Raw genomic sequence first — 19,676 nt, forward strand, 5'->3', positions numbered from 1 at the left:
ATGTACTTCCTGCCATCTAATAGAAGAGCCAGTACTAGACGATAGTGAACGTCAACGTATTTGAAGGTGAAGGGCTTTTTTTCATTGTCATTCATCTTTGTTCAACTTTTACAGGGGACGTGATATATTCCGATCAAGTGTATACATGATGTGCAGTACATTTAATCGGAACAGCCGTCTGACATGCTCACGTCTTCGTGAACATCACATCATTTATCAAGATGGTTTGTTGTCTGTTCAGCATACTGTTTTTATACATTTAAAAAAAAACGCTTGATTAAAAACAACTTAAGTACAACCCCAATTCCAATGAAGTTGGGAAGTTGTGTTAAACATAAATAAAAACAGAATACAATGATTTGAAAATCATGTTCAACCTCTATTTAATTGAGTACGCTACAAAGACAAGATCTTTAATGTTCAAACTGATGAACTTGATGACTTTTTTAGCAAATAATCATTAATTTAGAATTTTATGGCTGAAACACGTTCCAAAAAAGCTGGGACAGCGTCATGTTTACGACTGCGTTACATCACCTTTTCTTTTAACAGCATTCAATAAACGTTTGGGAACTGAGGACACTAATTGTTGAAGCTTTGTAGGTGGAGTTCATTCCCGTTCTTGCTTGATGTACAGCTTCAGCTGTTCAAAAGTCCGGGGTCTCCATTGTCGTATTTTACGCTTCATAATGCACCACACATTTTCAATGGGAGACAGGTCTGGACTGCAGGCAGGCCAGTCTAGTACCCACACTCTTTTACCATGAAGCCACGCTGTTGTAACACGTGCAGAATGCGGTTTGGCATTGTCTTGCTGAAATAAGCAGGGGCGTCCATGAAAAAGACGTTGCTTGGATGGCAGCATATGTTTCTCCAAAACCTGTATGTACCTTTCAGCATTAATGGTGCCTTCACAGATGTGTAAGGTACCCATGCAATTGGCACTAACACAGCCCCATACATCACAGATGCTGGCTTTTGAACTTTGCATCCATAACAGACCGGATGGTTCTTTTCCTCTTTGGCCCGGAGGACACGACGTCCACAATTTCAAAAAAATATTTGAAATATGGACTCGTCAGACCACAGAACATTTTTCCACTTTGAATCAGTTCATCTTAGATGAGCTCGGGCCCAGAGAAGCCAGCGGCCTTTCTGGGTGTTGTTGATAAATGGCTTTTGCATACTAGAGTTTTAAGTTGCACTTACGGATGTAGCGCCAAACTGTACTTACTGACATTGGTTTTATGAAGTGTTCCTGAGCCCATGTGGTGATATCCTTTACACATTGATGTTGGTTTTGATGCAGTGCCGCCTGAGGGATCGAAGGTCACGGGCATTCAATGTTGGTTTTCATTTTTCGCCCCATCTTTGCTTGTGAATGACTGAGCAATTCAGCGAAGCTCCTTTTACACCTAATCATGGCACGCACCTGTTCCTTATTAGCCTGTTCACCTGTGGGATGTTCTAAACAGGTGTTTGATGAGCATTCCTCAACTTTCTGTCTTTTTTGCCACCTGTCCCAGCTTTTTTGGAACGTGTTGCAGCCATAAAATTCTAAGTTAATGTTTATTTGTTCAAAACAATAGTTTATCAGTTTGAACATTAAATATCTTGTATTTGTAGTGTATTCAATTAAATATACTTGAATATGATTATCAAATCATTGTATTCTGTTTTTATTTATGTTTAACACAACGTCCCAACTTCATTGGAATTGGGGTTGTAGTTAAACACAAGATCTCCGTTGCATACGAACTCCATCGGGAGCCGCCATTTTTATGCCATGCGTAAATGATGTCACCAGACATTTACATCGTGACAAAACCTGTGCAGACAGCACTTTTCCCGGGTCTATTCCAAATGGCAAAAATTTACTTCTCAACAGTTTGGCAAAAGGAATATTCCACCCCTGTGAAACCGAATGAAATTCAATTCGAATTCGGCGTATTTATTTCTGATTGAGGTTTTTTTTATGGAGCATTTTCGTTCGGTTACGGCTTCTAAACAGATTATAATCGAAATAGAAGGCTCCATGTAAACCAGGCTAGTCTTGCAGCTCCTTATTCCTTCTTTCAGACCCATGGTAATCCATATCACAGAGTAAAGAAAAACAATTTAAAGAGAAACAGGAAATTATAATACCAGTAATGATAATAAAAACAATGATTTTAAAAGTAAAAAATAAGTACAGGCCTAATTTTTCATTATTTCAAAGGCATTAAAAAAGTATCGTTTATTGTGATAGTTTCTTGGGAAAATATATCATTTTTTAAAAAATTGTCGTGACAGGCCTAGCTGTGGGGCTGCTCTGCCACATCTGGTACTGGAGGCCTTGACTGTAATCAGAAAATTATCAAGAGATTTTAGAGCAAAATGTCTTACCCAGTGTGAGAACACTTTGAGGCGAAGATCATGGGTCCTCCAGCAAGACAAAGACCCAAAGCACACATCCAAAAGCACACAGCAGTGGTTGAAAAGGAACAAATGGACTGTTTTAAAATGGCCAGCAATGAGTCCTAATTTCAATCCGACTGGAAATCTTTGGGGGGAGCTGAAATCTGCCATTGGGGTAAAGAACCCTTCAAATGTTCAAAAGTTTGAACAAAAAATTGCAAAGGAAGAGTGGGAGAAAATAGCACGAGAAGTGCAAAAAGCTTATAGATGGATATAACAAATGCTGGAGACTGTCATCGCTGCCAAAGGGTGTGCAACCAGATATTAAGGAGTTATGCAAATTTTGCTGCAAAAGCTGTTTTCAGTTTTGTTTTTCTTTGAAATTACAATGTCTAAGTTGAAAAAAAATATTTTCTTTAAATTACTTTGGATCTCCAATTCAAAGATCCTGACGATAAAAGTTTGTTACGTTTCCATTTGTTTCCGATGATATCATACAGAGATCGTAAAAAGAAGGGGTACCAACGATGGTGAGCAGGACTGTATTACGTAATGTCATGCATGTTGGTGGTTCGTTTTTTTTGGGGTTTTTTGCCACAAGGTCCGAATTGCATGACATTTACTTCTGATATTCTACAGTGAACAGAATGGGGACAGTTGGCAGGCATTGGCCTGTTGCCCCTTGTAGCCAAGTTCAGTTCAGTTAAGTTAAACACACAGAGACGGAACAAAAGGTCTTTTTTTTATGACCTCTTCTTATGAGTCGCTATGGAGAGGACAGCAGATGAGATGAGATCACTTTATTGTGCCCTATAGGCTGAATCAGTAAGTCTGTAGTCCATAATGTCGCTGACTCCCTCACAGTCACACCCCTTTGAAATGTATCACTCTGCTCACAATATACAGTAAGAGGGGAGGGTGTCTCCCTTTCACCAGTTTATTTTTAGCCACGGCTCTCTGCTGGTGTTGCTATGTGCCCTTCTGTGCGATCATGTGACTTCCCCCATGTGGCATCCCGCATGCATACCGAACATTTTATATAGATTTATGTCCCGTAGTAATAGTGTTTTCGTATCAGACGGGCCTAGTTGCACGGTAGCTAGTAGTTATGTTGATTATTTACTGCGCTGACAGAAATAGCCTTTCCTGTGCGTATTTGAATGTGCGCATGCGCAGTTTGTGAAGTGTTGGCGGGCAATATTGGGCGGGAAGCCGGGGCCCGCGAGCTGTTAGCCCAGGCCGCAGAACAGCTGAAAAATGGCAGGTTTTTCCCTCCTCGCCAGCCGCCTGGCTGTCCTTTATGCCCCCCCCACGCTCCTCCGCCTCTCGTTGCTTTCGCTTTCTTTCTCCACCGCCTCACTTCTCTTCTCTGCCTTTCTCCTTCCCTGCGCTCCCTCCACCAAAGGCAGTCCCTTGGACGTGCACTGCAGCGTGAGTAGGGAAAGTGGGTCAGTGGGTCAGCTCAGGCTACAGGCTCCCACTGCCTGTGCTGTAGCTGCAACTTGAGTGCCCCGTTGCTCCCGTGCACTGCAGTCTAGATTATCATCTAGCCCTGCAGATGATGCAGTTTTATTAAGGTTGTCTGAGGATACCATGTTGCTATTTTAAACCACATGAAAGATTGGACAGAAGAGTTTTACCCCATGGCAAATAATATAAATAGAAATAATGTTTCAGCGTCAAGCTGTCGCTATCATAGCACCTTTTCTAAATGTACAGGCAATTTTTTGTATTAACTTCCAACTGGTTGACGTGCGTAACCAATATAAAAAATCAGACGTAAAATAAGTATTCGAAATTTTAAATTTTTCTGCGCCTTGAGAGGCCTGTTTGGGGGGGACAAATTCTAAATTGTATGGTTTTGGAGGTGTATTTAACTTCAGCGTTTCCAATGTATGTTTTTTAATTTTCAATCAATTCCAAGGTGCCACTAATCTGTTTTAACTTAAGTTATGAGAGAATGCAGAGACTGTGACAAATGCAACATGGGCCATTGACAGCAGTCACCTGCTGTTATATATATTTTTAGTGCAGTATTCTTAAATGGGGCATTCGCACCTTTTCCCATTTCCATGTTGGATGTTCTTTATAAATGGAGCTGACATGTATTGCTGAGACTCAGACCCCTTCCACACGGAACAAGTTTGAGTGTATCAGCAAAGGCTTTATATCATTTTACATTTTGTCCGCACGGTGCCAGCATTTTGTGAGCCAGAATCCGATCAGTTCTGGAATCTCAAATAATGCTCTAGCATTTCTGTGTGTACAACATATACATATCTTTCCTGCAATGATTTGTCCCATTGTGTGACCATGCGCTAACACCGCCAACATTAACAACAACAATGGTGTATTATCGTGTTGCGTTGTTGCTGCAGAAAGTCTTCAGCGTGATACGGCTTTTCCAGCAAAATTTCCACACAAATCCAATCCAGACTGTGTCCTTTCTTCCTCACTTGACATTTACCTTTGTTGTTGTTCGTTTGTTGTTCGCATGGCTATTCTGTTTTTGATGACTTTCTGTGGCAGCGTTAGTGCCACGCAGGTCTGGCATATATATATATATAGTACAGCATTTTCGTGTGGACACACACATTTCTTAAAATTATTCCGTGTTCACATAAACTCTGTTTCCACATAGACATGTCCTGAGGTGTTCCAAAACATTGTCCATAGGTGTGAATGGCAACTACTCCATTACCAGTCCGCCTCTTGCCCAACATCAGCTGGGTTATGACAAGCCGTGTTTGTGTTGGACTCTAAACGTTGCCGCAGCCCTCCATGTGTAATGACTTAGAAAAGCTAGCATGTCATTTGTAATCATTAACTAATTTCTTGTTTAGTGCCTCACTCTTGCCTGTGAGTAATTACATGAGACGCATGAGTCTATGCATGTGTAATCTTATTCTGTGACAGCTCATTTCTTAAGTGGTTATTGGCCTTTCATGGTGTATTTTTTCTCCGAGTGTATGTTCCGGTTTGCAGTGATGTAGTAAATGACTTCTTTCTTTTTCCAGGATAAACACCACGATGCTGCCCATGAAATCATCGAGACCATCCGGTAAGTTTCGCCTCTTCACTTTGACTCAACACATTGCTGTGTGACTGTCAGGTGAATCACTTTGTGACTAAATTGTACTTGTTTCCAAGGTGGGTGTGCGAGGAGATTCCAGACCTCAAGTTGGCAATGGAGAACTATGTGCTCATCGACTACGACACCAAGAGGTGAGCCTCAGAATGCGTGGTTTGCAGTGGGTCATGAAACCTCTGTCAATGTGGCTAAGCAACAGTATAAAAATCTCCGAGCCACACGTGTGTAGTTAGCCACATCATCATGTGTTTATGTGGCTAAACCTCTAGCAACACTTAGCCAGTCCTCGTCACTGGGAATCCAATAAGCTTTTAACGATGGGGTCCCACTTAAAACTACCTAGTCATCAATCAGGGCTGGGGCTGAACAATTTGGGAAATTTGTTATGATGAAATGATATGAATAACAAATCTTTATTTTACTATTGATTTATAAAAAAAAAAAAAAAAAACTCATCACAGTAGAATACTGACTGATTGATTTAACTTCACGCCTTGTGAACATGTAATATAAAAATGCTCTTGCCAGTATCAGTAGCGCTGCTATCAGTGTCAGCCGAGTACTGTATTTTCACAACCATTGGGCGCACCGTATTAAAAGGCGCAGTTTCAGTTACGGGGTCCATCCATCCATCCATTTTCTACTGCTTATCCGGGTCGGGTCGCAGGGGCAGTAGCTTTAGCAGGGAGGCCCAGACTTCCCTCTCCCCAGCCACTTCATCCAGCTCTTCCGGTGGGATCCCGAGGCATTCCCAGGCCAGCCGAAGGACGTAGTCTCTCCAGCGTGTCCTGGGTCGTCCCCGGAGTTTCCTGTGGGAGGGGCCATTGGGGTCGGGTGCAGTGTGAGCTGGGCGGTGGCCGAAGGCAGGGACCTTGGCGATCCGATCCCCGGCTACAGAAGTTACGGGGTCTGTTTCTGTATTTAACACATACATAAGGTGCACTGTATTATTGGGCACAGGCAAGGTAAAACATACGCTAGCTTAAAACATACAGTAGCATGCATGCACGCGAAAACAATGTTTTTAAAAAGGCAGCGGGAGCAAAACTGAGTTCGGTTGTACTTTATTGAAGTATTTAAGAATGTACTCATGTTATTTTTTGATCAATCCTCATCCACAAATCCATCAAAGTCCTCATGTTCTGCATCCGAAATGAACAGCTGGGCAAGTTCTCAATCAAACACGCTAGGTTCGAGTCAGTCTCGTTGCCATGCGGCTCCTCAGAAATGATGCTGGCTTTTACGAAAGCTCGAACAACAGTGCAAGCAGACACGTTAGCCCAAGCATCCACAATCCATTCACAAATTGTGGCGTAACTCGGCCGGCACTGGCTCCTAGTCTTAGTAAAGCTGTTTTCGCCATCTGTCATCATCGCTCCCACGCTGTTCGCAACTTCACTTGGAACGCCCTGTTTACACCGATGTCCAGCGGTTGGAGTTCTTTAATCCATTGCTCGAGTTGGTCTTCCAACTCGGGCCACCTCACCTTGTTTCCGCGTTTTGTTTTTCTTTTTTTCCCCGCGGAAACTCAGCTTCTTCATGCTGACTTGGCAAAGCTCGTTTTCCTGCTTCCTCCACTTGCGAACCATGGATTCGTTGATCTTGAATTCTCTCGCGGCTGCTCGATTCCCATGTTCCTCCGTGTAACTGATAGCTTGCTGTTTAAACTGTGCTTCATAAGCGTGTCTCTTCGTAGGTGCGGTTTTCGACTGCGGTCAAGCCAGCCTCCACTCGTAAAGTAGCAGTCAAGCCAGCCGTTCCTAATTTTGTTCATACTAGGCATTACGGTAATAGGTCTCCAATTCGCGGCGAAAGCCACTTTCAAAATAAAAGCTTCCCAATAATCCGGACGTCAGTGCTCTTCGGTTAAGGAATGCAACCAGCAAAGTTAATTTTAATTTTGAGATACATTTAAAAAAAAATTGTTTTATTTGATATCTTAGGACAAATAAATGGTAAATGGACTGCACTTATATAGCGCTTTATCTACATCAGAGTGCCGAAAGCGCTTTACAAAGCCTCACATTCACACACACATTCATGAACCAATGGGCGACTGCTGCCATGCGAGGCGCTGCCAGGCCCACTGGGAGCAAATTAGGCTTCATTGTCTTGCCCAAGGACACTTCAACAAGCGGACAGTCGTAGCAGGGATTCAAACCTGTTCTACCTACTGAGCCAAAGCCACCCCAACATAATCCCATTGGTATCGCAAGACAAGTCCAGATCTGTGTGACAGACCACCGAGGACTCCACTAAAAGAGGTTTGATGACGATAAATAAACTACATTTTTTAATGCATCTCAAGATTCAAATTAACCTTGCTGGTTGCATTCCTTAACCGAAGAGCATCGACGTCCGTATTATTGGGAAGGTTTTATTTTGAAGGTGGCTTCCGCCATGAATTGGAGACTTATTACCGTAATGCCAAGTATGAACAGAATTAGGGGCGGCTGGCTTGATTGCTACTTTACGAGTGGAGGCTGGCTTGACCGGCGCTATATACCGACTGGGGGCGTGCCTTTAGCGTCCTCCTTCACGTGCACCCTTCCCCCTTTACGTCCGCATGCTGTCCTTAGCCACCTCCGCTTTCCCTCTGTTTAAGCAGCGTGTCGGCAGGAATTGCTCCCAGTCAGTCAAGCGGAGCGCTCATCACACAACAACATTTATAGATTTTGGAACTCGGTGCACACACAAGGCGCGCCGCATTATAAGGCGCCCTGTCCATTTTGGAGAAAATTTACGACTTAAGTATGCCTTATGGTCGTGAAAATACGGTATATAGATGAAATGGAGAGTGAGTCAATTGACGCTTTTCATCACCAAGATGAGTACAAAAGCGGTTAAAATGGTAACCTATATTAAATGTTGATTGTTCTAACCAATGACAGTAAAAGCTATTCACAAGGATCTTAAGGACTTTATCGAGCGCAGGAAGTAAGAGAATTTTCTCAAATTCAGTCTTTTTAGTTTATGACTATATTCAAAATCTTGGGTAAGTGTTAGTAGGCTAACTTAAGCTGATTTAAAACAAGTTTGAAGTAGTAATATTTGTATGGAAGCCGCCATATTTTCAAGTGTGTAAACAATGACATCACTATGCATTTACGTCAAAACCGAGCATGCACAGACAGAACGTAGCCTGACCATTCCGATTGAGCTTATACATGAGTTTTCATCCGTTTGAGGAAAGGAATATTCTACCCTTGTGAAACCGAATGAAATTCCATTCGGTATATTCCAATTGAGGTGTTTATATGGAGCATTTTTATTCGGTTCGGCTTCTAACCAGATTCTAATCCGAATACAAGGCTCCATGTAAACCCAGCAAATGTCCGGTCATGCGTTTCACTTCAGAGTTTATGCTGTACATTTCTGTCATACAAACGCCAACATGATGTCACTAATCTTCTATTGTTTTTATTGTAACAGTTATGAGAGTATGCAGAGACTGTGTGACAAATACAACAGGGCCATTGACAGCATTCACCAGCTGGTAAGCAAGTGAAATATGAAATGAATACAAAATCATCCCGACAGTCATGTAATTGTAATTACCCCAATCCAACTAGTTCTCCTTTTTTTTTAAAAATCCAATATCAAACATTCAGTTGTGGTCAAAGGTATACACTGGAGAACAATTTGGGGGAAAAAATTCTGTTGACTTAGATTTACAACGTCCGCCACCGGCGCCATCAACCTGCAGGGCACTGGTGGAAATTCAGCTACTGTGGGTCGAAGTCGAAGAAGAGGTGGAAAGCGGGTTCTTCGGCAGAAAGAGAAGAGGAAAGCACAGAGCCTAGAACTGAATGTGGGGACTTTGAATGTTGGGACTATGACAGGAAAATCTCGGGAGTTGGTTGACATGAGTTGGTCCACCTCCTACACTCAGGGGCGGGTAGTGGGTGCTGATGGGAATGTGGGTGGGGGCGGGGCCCGTGCTGCCCCGAGGTCGGTGCTGCTTGCTTATTCTCCTGTCCTTGTCCTGTTCTATCTCGTCCTGTCCTTCCATCACAGTGTGGCACTACAACCCCATGCATCACTAATATTTAATGTTTCATTGTTGTAGATAATGTAATAATTTACTTCGCTCATCCTATTTACAATTAGTGCTTTGTGTTTTGTCTTTGTTTCTCTCTCCCTTCTAGAAACTATGTTCTGTTCGACTGATCAAGTCTGATTCTCAATAAACCTCAATTATAATAATAAGAAACCACAGCAGAAGCTTAAAAACTCCACTGTGACACAGTAAAACTGTTCCGGCATAAAAGGGATACAGATTTTCCATTCTGCTTGACCTAACAGCCAAACAGGACAAAAAAACAAAACAAAACAAAAAAACATCGTGTTTGTGACAACAGCTGGTCGGTTATCTCTGCCAACTTCATGTAGAACGAAGAAGTTGAGAAAGTCTTGGGAGCCATTTCTTAACAACAGCAGAAACCAAGAGCACAAGTTCAAGACGACACAAACTGTGCCCCTCAGATGTAATAAAATTTGTCCACTGTAGATTGTAGTTGACTACTGCAATTTAGGAAGTTTTGACTAAATGAATGTCACTTGTGTACTACGCAAAACATAAATCTACTGTCTCTGCAGTGGAAAGGGACCACCCAGCCCATGAAGCTGAACAAGCGCCCTTCCAACGGGCTGCTGCGGCACATCCTCCAGCAAGTGTACAACCACTCGGTTACCGACCCGGAGAAGCTGAACAACTACGAGCCCTTCTCACCTGAGGTGTACGGCGAGACCTCCTTCGACCTGGTGGCACAGATCATCGATGAGATGGAAATGATGGAAGACGACACCTTTGTGGACCTCGGCAGTGGTAAGATAGCCATTCAGTGGCGTGAATGCCAAGTACGCTAGTCCAAATGTCATATTGATTTGTCAATATTAAGTCAAATATTTGTGCTGCAAAGGTGTGGGTCAGGTAGTGCTGCAGGTTGCAGCAGCGACCAACTGCAAACACTACTACGGCGTCGAGAAAGCAGACATTCCAGCAACCTATGCAGAGGTAACACACGCACAACTCAAAACAACAAATTTATTTTGAATGAGATTTAGATCATCTGCGATTGGCGACCAGTCCAGTGTGTACCCCGCCTCTCACCGGCCGACCAAGCGATGTGACCAAATACCAAAGAACAGAACTGTCGCGCAGTGCGTTGGGTTCCGCCACTAGTTTTTATCTGTGGCCAAATGTCTTGCACTAGTTTTGCTACAATTCAAAATTTTAATTGCAGGTGAATAGTGAACAGTGCCACGCTGTACCAATGCAGTATGCATACAGTGGACCCCCACATATTTACGATCCTGCATTCGCAAATACATTTTTGGGGGGGTACCTATCTCCCGTTCTTTGCGGAAATCGACACTTATTTGCATTTTTTATTTTTATTTTTTTTTAACCAATCCCTGCATTTTATTTAAACAATATCTTTGTTTATTAGCATATTTTTCAAATTTATTATTTTTTTCCCATTATGGCAATTATAAGAGGGCGTCAAGATTTTAGCTTTTCGCGGTTGGGCTCGGTTCCTAGCCCCTGCGAATAGCTGCGGTGCACTGTAATTATAATTACTTGTGTACCTGTGGCTAAAAAGCGAAGTGTGGTGGAGTCTCATGTTGCTGAAATACAAGAGTACAGTCCGTGAATAGGGAGATCATTGCCACGAGCCTCTCAAAAATCCACACTCTCTCCTTTTTTCACACCCGTTTCCTCTCTTTGTATATTCACTACAGCAGTCTGAGCAATTGTATCTCAATTAGGCCAGAAAAGGTCTCTTTTTTTCAATTGTGATGAAGTTATTGCATTTCTTTCGTCATAGATTTAATGTAGATTAATTCACGTTAGTAACGGTAACTTGTTGACATCTCAACTTGGACCATAAGTGTCCTATTATTCAGTTGTATAGCTTTCTTTCTTTTCATGAATTCAATATAATTAAAAAGACAGGCGACAACAAATAACTCAAACAATTGGGGGGTGCCTGGTGGGATGCAGTGTGGTCTTCTATGCCTTTCTACTTTAGTTATTTGTGTAGTAATGTTGATATTATTTCTTACAGACCATGGACAAAGAGTTTAAAAAGTGGATGAAATGGTATGGGAAGAAACACGGGGAGTACACTGTAAGTAGTGCGCACATTTCAAAACCAACGTCAATATTAGGGGTTCTTAAAAGACTCATTCTTTCTTGTCTTTGCTTTTCAGCTGGAAAGAGGAGATTTTCTGTCTGAAGAATGGAAAGAAAGGATCGCCAACACAAGGTTGGCATTAACAACCATTTGAAACACTGTATTCACAAAGTTGTCTGATGTTTTCTGACTGACGCGTCTTTTCTTTTTCTGTCTTGCAGTATTATTTTTGTGAATAATTTTGCCTTTGGTCCAGAGGTAGATCACCAGCTGAAGGAACGTTTTGCTAACATGAAGGAAGGTTAGTATGATGTTCTTGTGCTCACTGCATGTAGATTACACCAAGAAAACACGTTTTTTTTTTCTTCCTCAAATGGTGGCTTTCCCTCTAATAATCATCCACAGGAAAAAAGAGAGTTACCGTACTCCTTTTCATTTTTTTAGGTCTTTTTTATTTTGTTTGAAACTCTTTCACTTCAATAAATTTTACTTTTGTAAATTCTAATATTGGCTTCCCTTGTCTGCAGTTGAGTGCTTACTAAGCCTCCGGAAATAACTCCATATGACTCATTCTCATCATATTAGGGCCATAGGATTTGGATTGTCTTGAATTATGCTATCATTATGTTATATTGCGCTATTATATTAAGTGCACTGTACATCTTGCACTGCACAACATTTAAATTCCAATCCATATTTTAATTTTCAGGTGGAAAAATTGTATCCTCCAAACCATTTGCACCTTTAAACTTTCGCATAAACAGCCGAAACTTGAGTGGTAAGTGCCACTTTTTTATCTTCCAACTAATCAGTGATTTGTAAAATAGCCTTGATGCCTCTCTGTCTGTCACCCGTAGATATAGGCACAATAATGCGTGTGGTAGAGCTCTCGCCACTGAGGGGCTCAGTGTCCTGGACTGGAAAGCCAGTCTCCTACTACCTGCACACCATAGACCGCACCATAGTAAGGAAAGCTGTTTTTCACTTTAAACTGAATGCATATGTAATGGTCCTGTATTTTATCTATTTAGACCGCCATAGAGTGACTCTCTAGCATGGACTTTGTATAAAAGTGTACACCTTGGTTTTGTCATACGAGTGGTCATATTTCTGTTTGACCCAGTTTTGTATCCGCTTTGTTCATATTTGGCCAAGACTGCCTCCTTTCTTCTAATTGGTTGTCTCTGTGTAAAGACCCACTCGTGAGAGCACACGTGTTTGTTTACCTTAAAGTTGTTTTAGCAAAATACGGCACCTTTTAAAAAAACAGCCTTTCTACCTGAAAGAACTACTACTGGCAAATGACATTTCCTTTATCATATACACTACAGCCAAATGTGTAGGAAACTCACAAGACTTGTTTATGATATCAGTTAATGGTTATTTTGTATTGTTTAGAATACAGCAGTTGAAATAAGTATTTAACGTCCCAATGTTTCTCACTAAATATATTTCCAAAGGTGCTATTGACATGAAGTTTTCACCAAATATTGGGAACAACCCAAGTAATTCATACATACAAAGAAAGTAGAACAAATAAAATCAGATAATTAAGTTGTGTGTAATAATGTGAAATGACACAGGGAAAAAATATTGAAAACATGAAGAAAGGTAGGTGCAAAAACGTTCCAGTGAGCACGGTTGGGCCATAATATGTAAGTGGAAAGCCAATCATACCACCATAAATTTGCCTCGATCAGGTGCTCCTTGCAAGATTTCTGACAGGAGTGCAAAGAATAATCAGAAGAGTTGTCCAAGAGCCAAGGACTACCTGTGGAGAGCATCAAAAAGACTTGGAATTAGTAGGTACTGTTGTCACAAGGAAAACGGTGAGTAATGCACTCCGCCGCCATGGCCTGTATGCACGCTCACCATGCAAGACCCCAATTCCTGAAAAAAGATTGTCAAAGCTCCTTTAAAGTTTGATGAACAACATTTTGACAATACTGGTAAGATATAGTCTGGTCGGCTGAGAGCAAAATTGAACTGTTTGGATGGCACAATGCAAACTAGGTTTGGAGGTGCTGGTACTGGTACAAATGGTACTGGTAAACGTCACATTATTTAAGGAAGGATGAATGGGCAAATGTACCGAGACATTCTTGACAAAAATATGCTGCCATCTACGAGGGTGATTAAAATGAAATGAAGGTGGACATTTCAGCAGGATAATGATCCAAAACAGATTGCCAAGGAAACTCTCAATTGGTTTCGAAGAAAGAGAGAAAAAAAAAAAAAAACATCTGCTAGAATGGCCCTACCAATCACCTGACTTGAATCCAATCGAAAATCTATGGAAAGAACTGAAACTCAAGGTCCATAAAAGAAGCCCACAGGGCTTTCTAGATTTGAAGACTGCTTGTGTGGAGGGAGGAATGGGGCAAAATCACACCAGAGCAATGCATGTGACTACTTTCTCCATACAGGAGGTGTCTTGAAGCTGTCAAAGGCTTTTGTACAAAGTATTAAAGTACCAATTGGTGTGTTCAATACTTTTTCTCTGTCATTTAACAACATTACACAGAACTTAATTTCTCAGCTTATTTGTTCTACTTTATTTGTATGTATGGATTACTTGTTGTTCCCAACATCTGGTGAAAATTTCATGTCAATAGGAAATATATTTAGTGAGAAATATGGTGACATGTTATATACTTATTTCAGCCGCTGAATATGCTGACGTATATCAAATTGCCGATTATTCTTTTGGGCTGGCATTCGGGGGGGAAAAAACACTCAACACAATTATTGGCAGTTGCATCTTCACTCAGTGCTCCTATTATAACATCATGAATAGATTGACTCACACCAGTCAGAGAAGAACTAAATCAAAGTCCTTCGTTCACAAAATGTTGGTCTATAATAGCTCTGACTAAGACATCAAAGCTAAAATAATGTACAAGGCTGTAGTGCTAAAACATTGCTCATTCACATGGTTCGAGGACTATCATAACTTGCAAATGTTTACACGCATGATCAGCATTAAATGAGGGAAACCCTGGCTCACTATCCAACTTTGACTGTCATTAAAATGTATTTGAGACACGTATGCTTTGTGTGTTTGGGTTACAATCATATTTGAAGTTTAATTTTTTTGTTTAAAACCATTCTTTGTCCCTGTTTTTCAGCTTGAAAACTACTTTGCTAGTCTCAAAAATCCTAAACTCAGGGTAAGTACTGATATTCTGCTTCTCTGCAATAAAATGTGCTGCTGTAATTATTGGAATTTGTGTATCAAACTTTTACAATGTCTCCATTCAGGAAGAGCAAGAGGCAGCTCGGCGACGTCAGCAGAAAGATACAAAGGACAGCAAAAGCAATAGCACCACGCCCACCAAACCTAAGGAACAAAACAAGGTAGAGCGTGCTATCATTATTGCAGCAGTACTCAACCTTCTTTGCGCCATGAACCATTTTCGTGCAAAGCAATATTTTTGAGGGACTGCCATGGAAACAAACAGGAACAAGTGATTAAAAATGCAACCCTCAACATTACGCTGAATTTGGTTGTAATTAGTGGAAGCCCTGTGCTTGTTTCTTTTGAATAAGCCAGACCCATCTTGGGGTAACGGGAGAGAGGGCTTTGCACAGGAGATGCCTTCACTATCTGACAGATTTAGAATGTGTTTGCAAAGAAGACTAGAAAAAATATTGCCACATCAAAATTTGGTACATTGATACACTCCTTGGTGGCAAGGTGGGTGACTGGTTAGCACATCTGCCTCACAGTTCTGAGGACCGGGGTTCAAATCCCGACCCCGCCTGTGTGGAGTTTGCATGTTCTGTATTCGCGTGGGTTTTCTCCGGGCACTCCGGTTTCCTCCCACATCCCAAAAATATGCACGGTAGGTTGATTGAAGACTCTAAATTGCCCGTAGGTGTGAATGTGTGCGCGAATGGTTGTTTGTTTATTTCTGCCCTGCGATTGGCTGGCGACCAGTTCAGGGTTCAGCCTATCCGAGCTATCTCCTCTCGCCCGAAGATAGCTCGCATAGGCTCCAGCACCCCCGCGACCCTCGTAAGGATAAAGCAGTACAGGAAACGGATGGATACACACCTAGTGCTGTTGTAAAAGCCAGAGGTGGTGCAACGAAGTATTAGCTCGAGGTTGTACAAATTAATGCAACCAGTTTATTGTACATTTTTTATTTTATTTTTTGTCCCCCTAAAAGATTTCATTTTGTTTTTCAATTGAGTTGTACAAGTTGTGGGTCACATTAAAGGTGAAAAAAAAGTTTTGAAATGATTTATCTTGGTCCCCTTTTTTTTTTTTTAGCCTTACAAAAACCTGGCATTTAAACTGGTGTATGTAGACTTTTTATATCCACTGTACGTCCAGTCTACTTCATCATTTTGGTTCCCCACTATCGTTGCCGAAAATCCAGCTTCACAAAGAAGGGATGTTTGAAATGGAAGCAAGGAATTCACTCCTTTTTTGTGCAAACTCTGGATATTCTGCTCTGATTTTAATCCAGACTTGTCTTCTCTTGGTTCTTGGTCTCCATGTGCTGAAACAGGCTGCAACACAAGGTTGGCGTGTGTTGCAAGGCTCCCTTGCCTCATTTGCGAGACTGTCATAACATATTAACACAGCGCGGTCTCTGTGTGTGACAACCACCTGTGGTGATAAACCTGAATTTTAAGTAGGACTACCTAGATTGTCTCTTAAATGCTGCTTTCTTTTTTCGGAAGTTATAGACTCTTCTTCCTTGCTCTCATTTTGGCTTTTTTTCCCCAAGAGGCTAGGTTATGGGATCACTTTTTTTTTTTTTTTTTTTTCTTCTTTCTACTTCCACATCATGTGACCGGGATGAGCAGTTTGACAGAGGCACAGGCAGCTGCATCTGACAAAACCTCTTTCAGGCTCTGATGAATAAAATATTTTTTGTTCAGTCTCTCCGTATAGCCCAGGCACCAGTACCTCCGGCATGGTGGTTGGGTATCGCAAATACAACATATATAACATGAAAAGGGCTATCGTTGACCTCGATGCATAAATTTGCGATTTACAGCAGGACTCCTGTGGAGAGGAGGAATGCCCCCCGTTGGTGACTGTGGTCAAGCCCCCCGCCAAGCCCCGTCAAACTAAGCTCTTGGCCAAGGGTCGGAAGCTGAACAACAGGAAGAGGGGTCGACCCAAGAAGGCGGCGCCGGCTGTCGACAAGAAGAAGAACCAGAGCGCGTTGGATTTGCTGCACGCCAAGACCCTTTCAGCAGCACCCCCTCAGGGTCAGAGGAACACACAATACACCAGTCATCGTTGTAATATTGTAATATCGTAATATCCTCAACTGTGTGCCTTTCAGACTCGTTTAACTTGTTTGTTGTGCGCAGATGCATACCTGCAACCACGGAGTCCCTTTTACCAACTACCTCCTAAGGTTCAGCACTATCCAGCCAATCAAATGCTGCTGAGCCCAACCCCTCCTGGTCTGCAACAACTGCTAGGTGAGCCAAGGATAACTGAACCCAGACCAGTGTTTTTATGAACTTGCATAACGTCTTTCATTTACTTTGTCACCCGTATTTTAACAGATAACATCAAAGTTCAATACCTCCAGTTTATGGCCTACATGAAGACTCCTCAGTATCAATCCAATCTGCAGCAGATTTTAGAGCAGGAGAAGGTAATTTATGGCCGCACCTTTTGCTCTTGTATTGTTAACTCACATTTGGATCTCTTGTAGTTCTTGAGTTAACTGTTTTTTTATTTATTTTTACATCCATCTTAAGTCTAAAGTGCTATTGCCTGTGTCTTGGCTTTTGTCTTTAGCAAAAACACATGGATTTATCCATGCAGGCAGAGCAGCTCCATTCTATCTGTCTGTCTCACAAGGACAAAATTAAAGGTCTCTTTCAGACCAAACTGGATGAGGTGGGTACTGCTCTCTTTTGATTCAGCAACAAAGGCAAAAGCAACAACCTGTGGCGTTACTAGAAGATCACACTTTGTGATGCACGTTGTTTTCATTCTGTACCTTCAAAGTCGAACACAATTCTGTTCCATGACCACGGATTTGGTTGACTTTCAACACAAAATTTCCTATAGAGAACAACTATATTTGGAATAATTTGTTCCAGACTCTAAACTGTCATCATCATAAAACCAAGCATATTAATATTATTATCATACGAGCAGCTAACCAGTCTAATATGAATGGATTGGAAACATATCGTAACTTGACATGATGATTTGATGCGCCTCACGCATCTCATTTTTCAACATTAATCTCACACAAGAGAGAAATTAAATCAACCACTACCAATCCAATTTTCCATAGGTCTTGTCCTCATTAGGGCCAAGCTGGAGCCTATCTCAGCTGACTTTTAGGTGAGATGTGAGTCCAAAAGTATTTGGACTGCTTTAAATGAGTCCGCAAAATGCATGCAGTATTGACTGAAATGACATCTGGTGAGATGCACTGTGATAGCCTTGTATGACATTTAAGACATTTTTTTTCCCTGAAATCTTTGATCCAAGTTTTGCAAGCTCTAACTCGTTCGACCTTCACGGTACCATTGTGCAGTTTGCTCTTACCAAATACAGGACTCAAACCCACATGCTGCATCAGAGTGCTTTCTTCAAGGGCACTCTTGTCTGTCATGTTTAAAAGCGATTGAGTGTGTGTGTATGTGTTTTAGCTGGGAGTGAAAGCTCTCACTGTGGAAGACCTGCTGCAGGCACAGAAGGAGATATCTGCCCACAACCATCAGCTGAAAGAGCAGACCAAACAGCTTGAGAGAGACATGGTTTTACTGAGAGATCACAGTGTGCTGTTGGTGAGACATTTTTCTGCCATGTTGCTTTAAATTCATCCATCAATCCATTTTCTTCCTCCTAACCGGGTTCGGGTCACAGGGGCAGCAGCTTAAGCAGGGAAGCCCAGACTTCCCTCTCCCTAGCCACTTCGTCCAGCGCTTCCGTGGGGATCCCGAAGTGTTCCGAGGCCAGCCAAGAGACTCTGTCTCTCCAGTGTGTCCTGGGTCATCCCCGGGATGACCATGGCCTCAGAATCGGAGTTGCTAATTTACATCCCAGCCGCATCACACACTGCTGCAAACCACTCCTGTGAGAGTTGAAGATCACGGGCTGATGAAGCAATTGGCAGAAAGCAGAGATGTAATACCAAACTGTACCCCCTCAACGCCTGGGCTACACCTAGAAATTATGTCCATAAGGTAATGAACAGACTCAGTGACAAAGGGCAGCCTTGGCGGAGTCCAACTCTCACTGGAAACAAATCCGACTTACTGCTGGCAGTGCAGAGCACACGTTTACACCAGTTGTACAGGGACAGAACAGCCCGTATTAGGGGGTCCGGTACCCCATACTCTGGGAGCACCCTCCACAGGAACCCCCCGGGGGACACGATCAAACGTCGTGTAGACTGGTGGGTCGAACTCCCATGCACCCCCCAGAACCCTGCTGAGGGTGTAGAACTGGTTCACTGTTCCACGGCAAGGACCAAAACCACACTGCTCCTCCTCAGTCTGAGATTCGACCCTCCTTTCTGGCATCCCCAAATAGACCTTACCAAGGGAAATTGATTATTGTGATACCCCTGTAGTTGGAACACACCCTCCGGTCCCCCTTCTTAAAAAGGGGGACCACCACCCCAGTCTGCCAATCCAGGCACTGTCCCTGATGTCTACAGGATGCTACAGAGGTATGTGAACCAGGACAGTCCCCACAACATGCAGAGCCTTTTGGAACTCCAAGTGTATCTCAAACCACCCCCACCCCTCCTCCTCCGTGGCCCTGCTACTGAGGAGTTCTTTAACCACCTTGGTGACCTCAATCCCAGAGATAGGAGAGCCCACCTCAGAGTCCCCAGATTCTGCTTCGTCATAGGAAGTCTTGTCTGTGGAATTGAGGTCTTCAAAGTACTCTGCCCACTGATTCACAACGTCCCAAGTTGAGGTCGGCAGCGACCCATCCCATCTATACACAGTGTTGATGGTGTACTGCTTCCCCTTCCTTAGACGCCGGATGGTGGACCGTTCCACTTGGCCTGCCAGTACCCATCAGCTGCCTCTGGAGTCCCACT

General features: G+C 42.5%; 1 protein-coding gene across 8 annotated transcripts in view; it reads left to right on the plus strand.

Moving 5' to 3' along the window:
- Positions 1-19,676, plus strand: part of dot1l (DOT1-like histone H3K79 methyltransferase) — a 47,000-nt gene that overhangs the window by 4,661 nt on the left and 22,663 nt on the right. For 5 of the 8 annotated variants that reach the window (XM_061780555.1, XM_061780560.1, XM_061780561.1 and 2 more), the window contains exons 2-19: positions 5,415-5,458; positions 5,548-5,622; positions 8,921-8,984; positions 10,088-10,316; positions 10,411-10,505; positions 11,560-11,622; positions 11,705-11,760; positions 11,850-11,929; positions 12,338-12,406; positions 12,486-12,592; positions 13,329-13,457; positions 14,757-14,798; positions 14,890-14,985; positions 16,641-16,857; positions 16,963-17,076; positions 17,164-17,255; positions 17,402-17,503; positions 18,271-18,408. In XM_061780555.1, coding sequence (XP_061636539.1) covers positions 5,415-5,458; positions 5,548-5,622; positions 8,921-8,984; positions 10,088-10,316; positions 10,411-10,505; positions 11,560-11,622; positions 11,705-11,760; positions 11,850-11,929; positions 12,338-12,406; positions 12,486-12,592; positions 13,329-13,457; positions 14,757-14,798; positions 14,890-14,985; positions 16,641-16,857; positions 16,963-17,076; positions 17,164-17,255; positions 17,402-17,503; positions 18,271-18,408 — 1,812 coding nt within the window. The remainder of the gene's footprint in view (positions 1-5,414; positions 5,459-5,547; positions 5,623-8,920; positions 8,985-10,087; positions 10,317-10,410; positions 10,506-11,559; positions 11,623-11,704; positions 11,761-11,849; positions 11,930-12,337; positions 12,407-12,485; positions 12,593-13,328; positions 13,458-14,756; positions 14,799-14,889; positions 14,986-16,640; positions 16,858-16,962; positions 17,077-17,163; positions 17,256-17,401; positions 17,504-18,270; positions 18,409-19,676) is intronic. The other 3 variants (XM_061780556.1, XM_061780557.1, XM_061780559.1) reach the window with 3 other exon arrangements.

Source organism: Phyllopteryx taeniolatus, chromosome 7, assembly GCF_024500385.1.
Source record: "Phyllopteryx taeniolatus isolate TA_2022b chromosome 7, UOR_Ptae_1.2, whole genome shotgun sequence".
Lineage (NCBI taxonomy): Eukaryota > Metazoa > Chordata > Actinopteri > Syngnathiformes > Syngnathidae > Phyllopteryx > Phyllopteryx taeniolatus.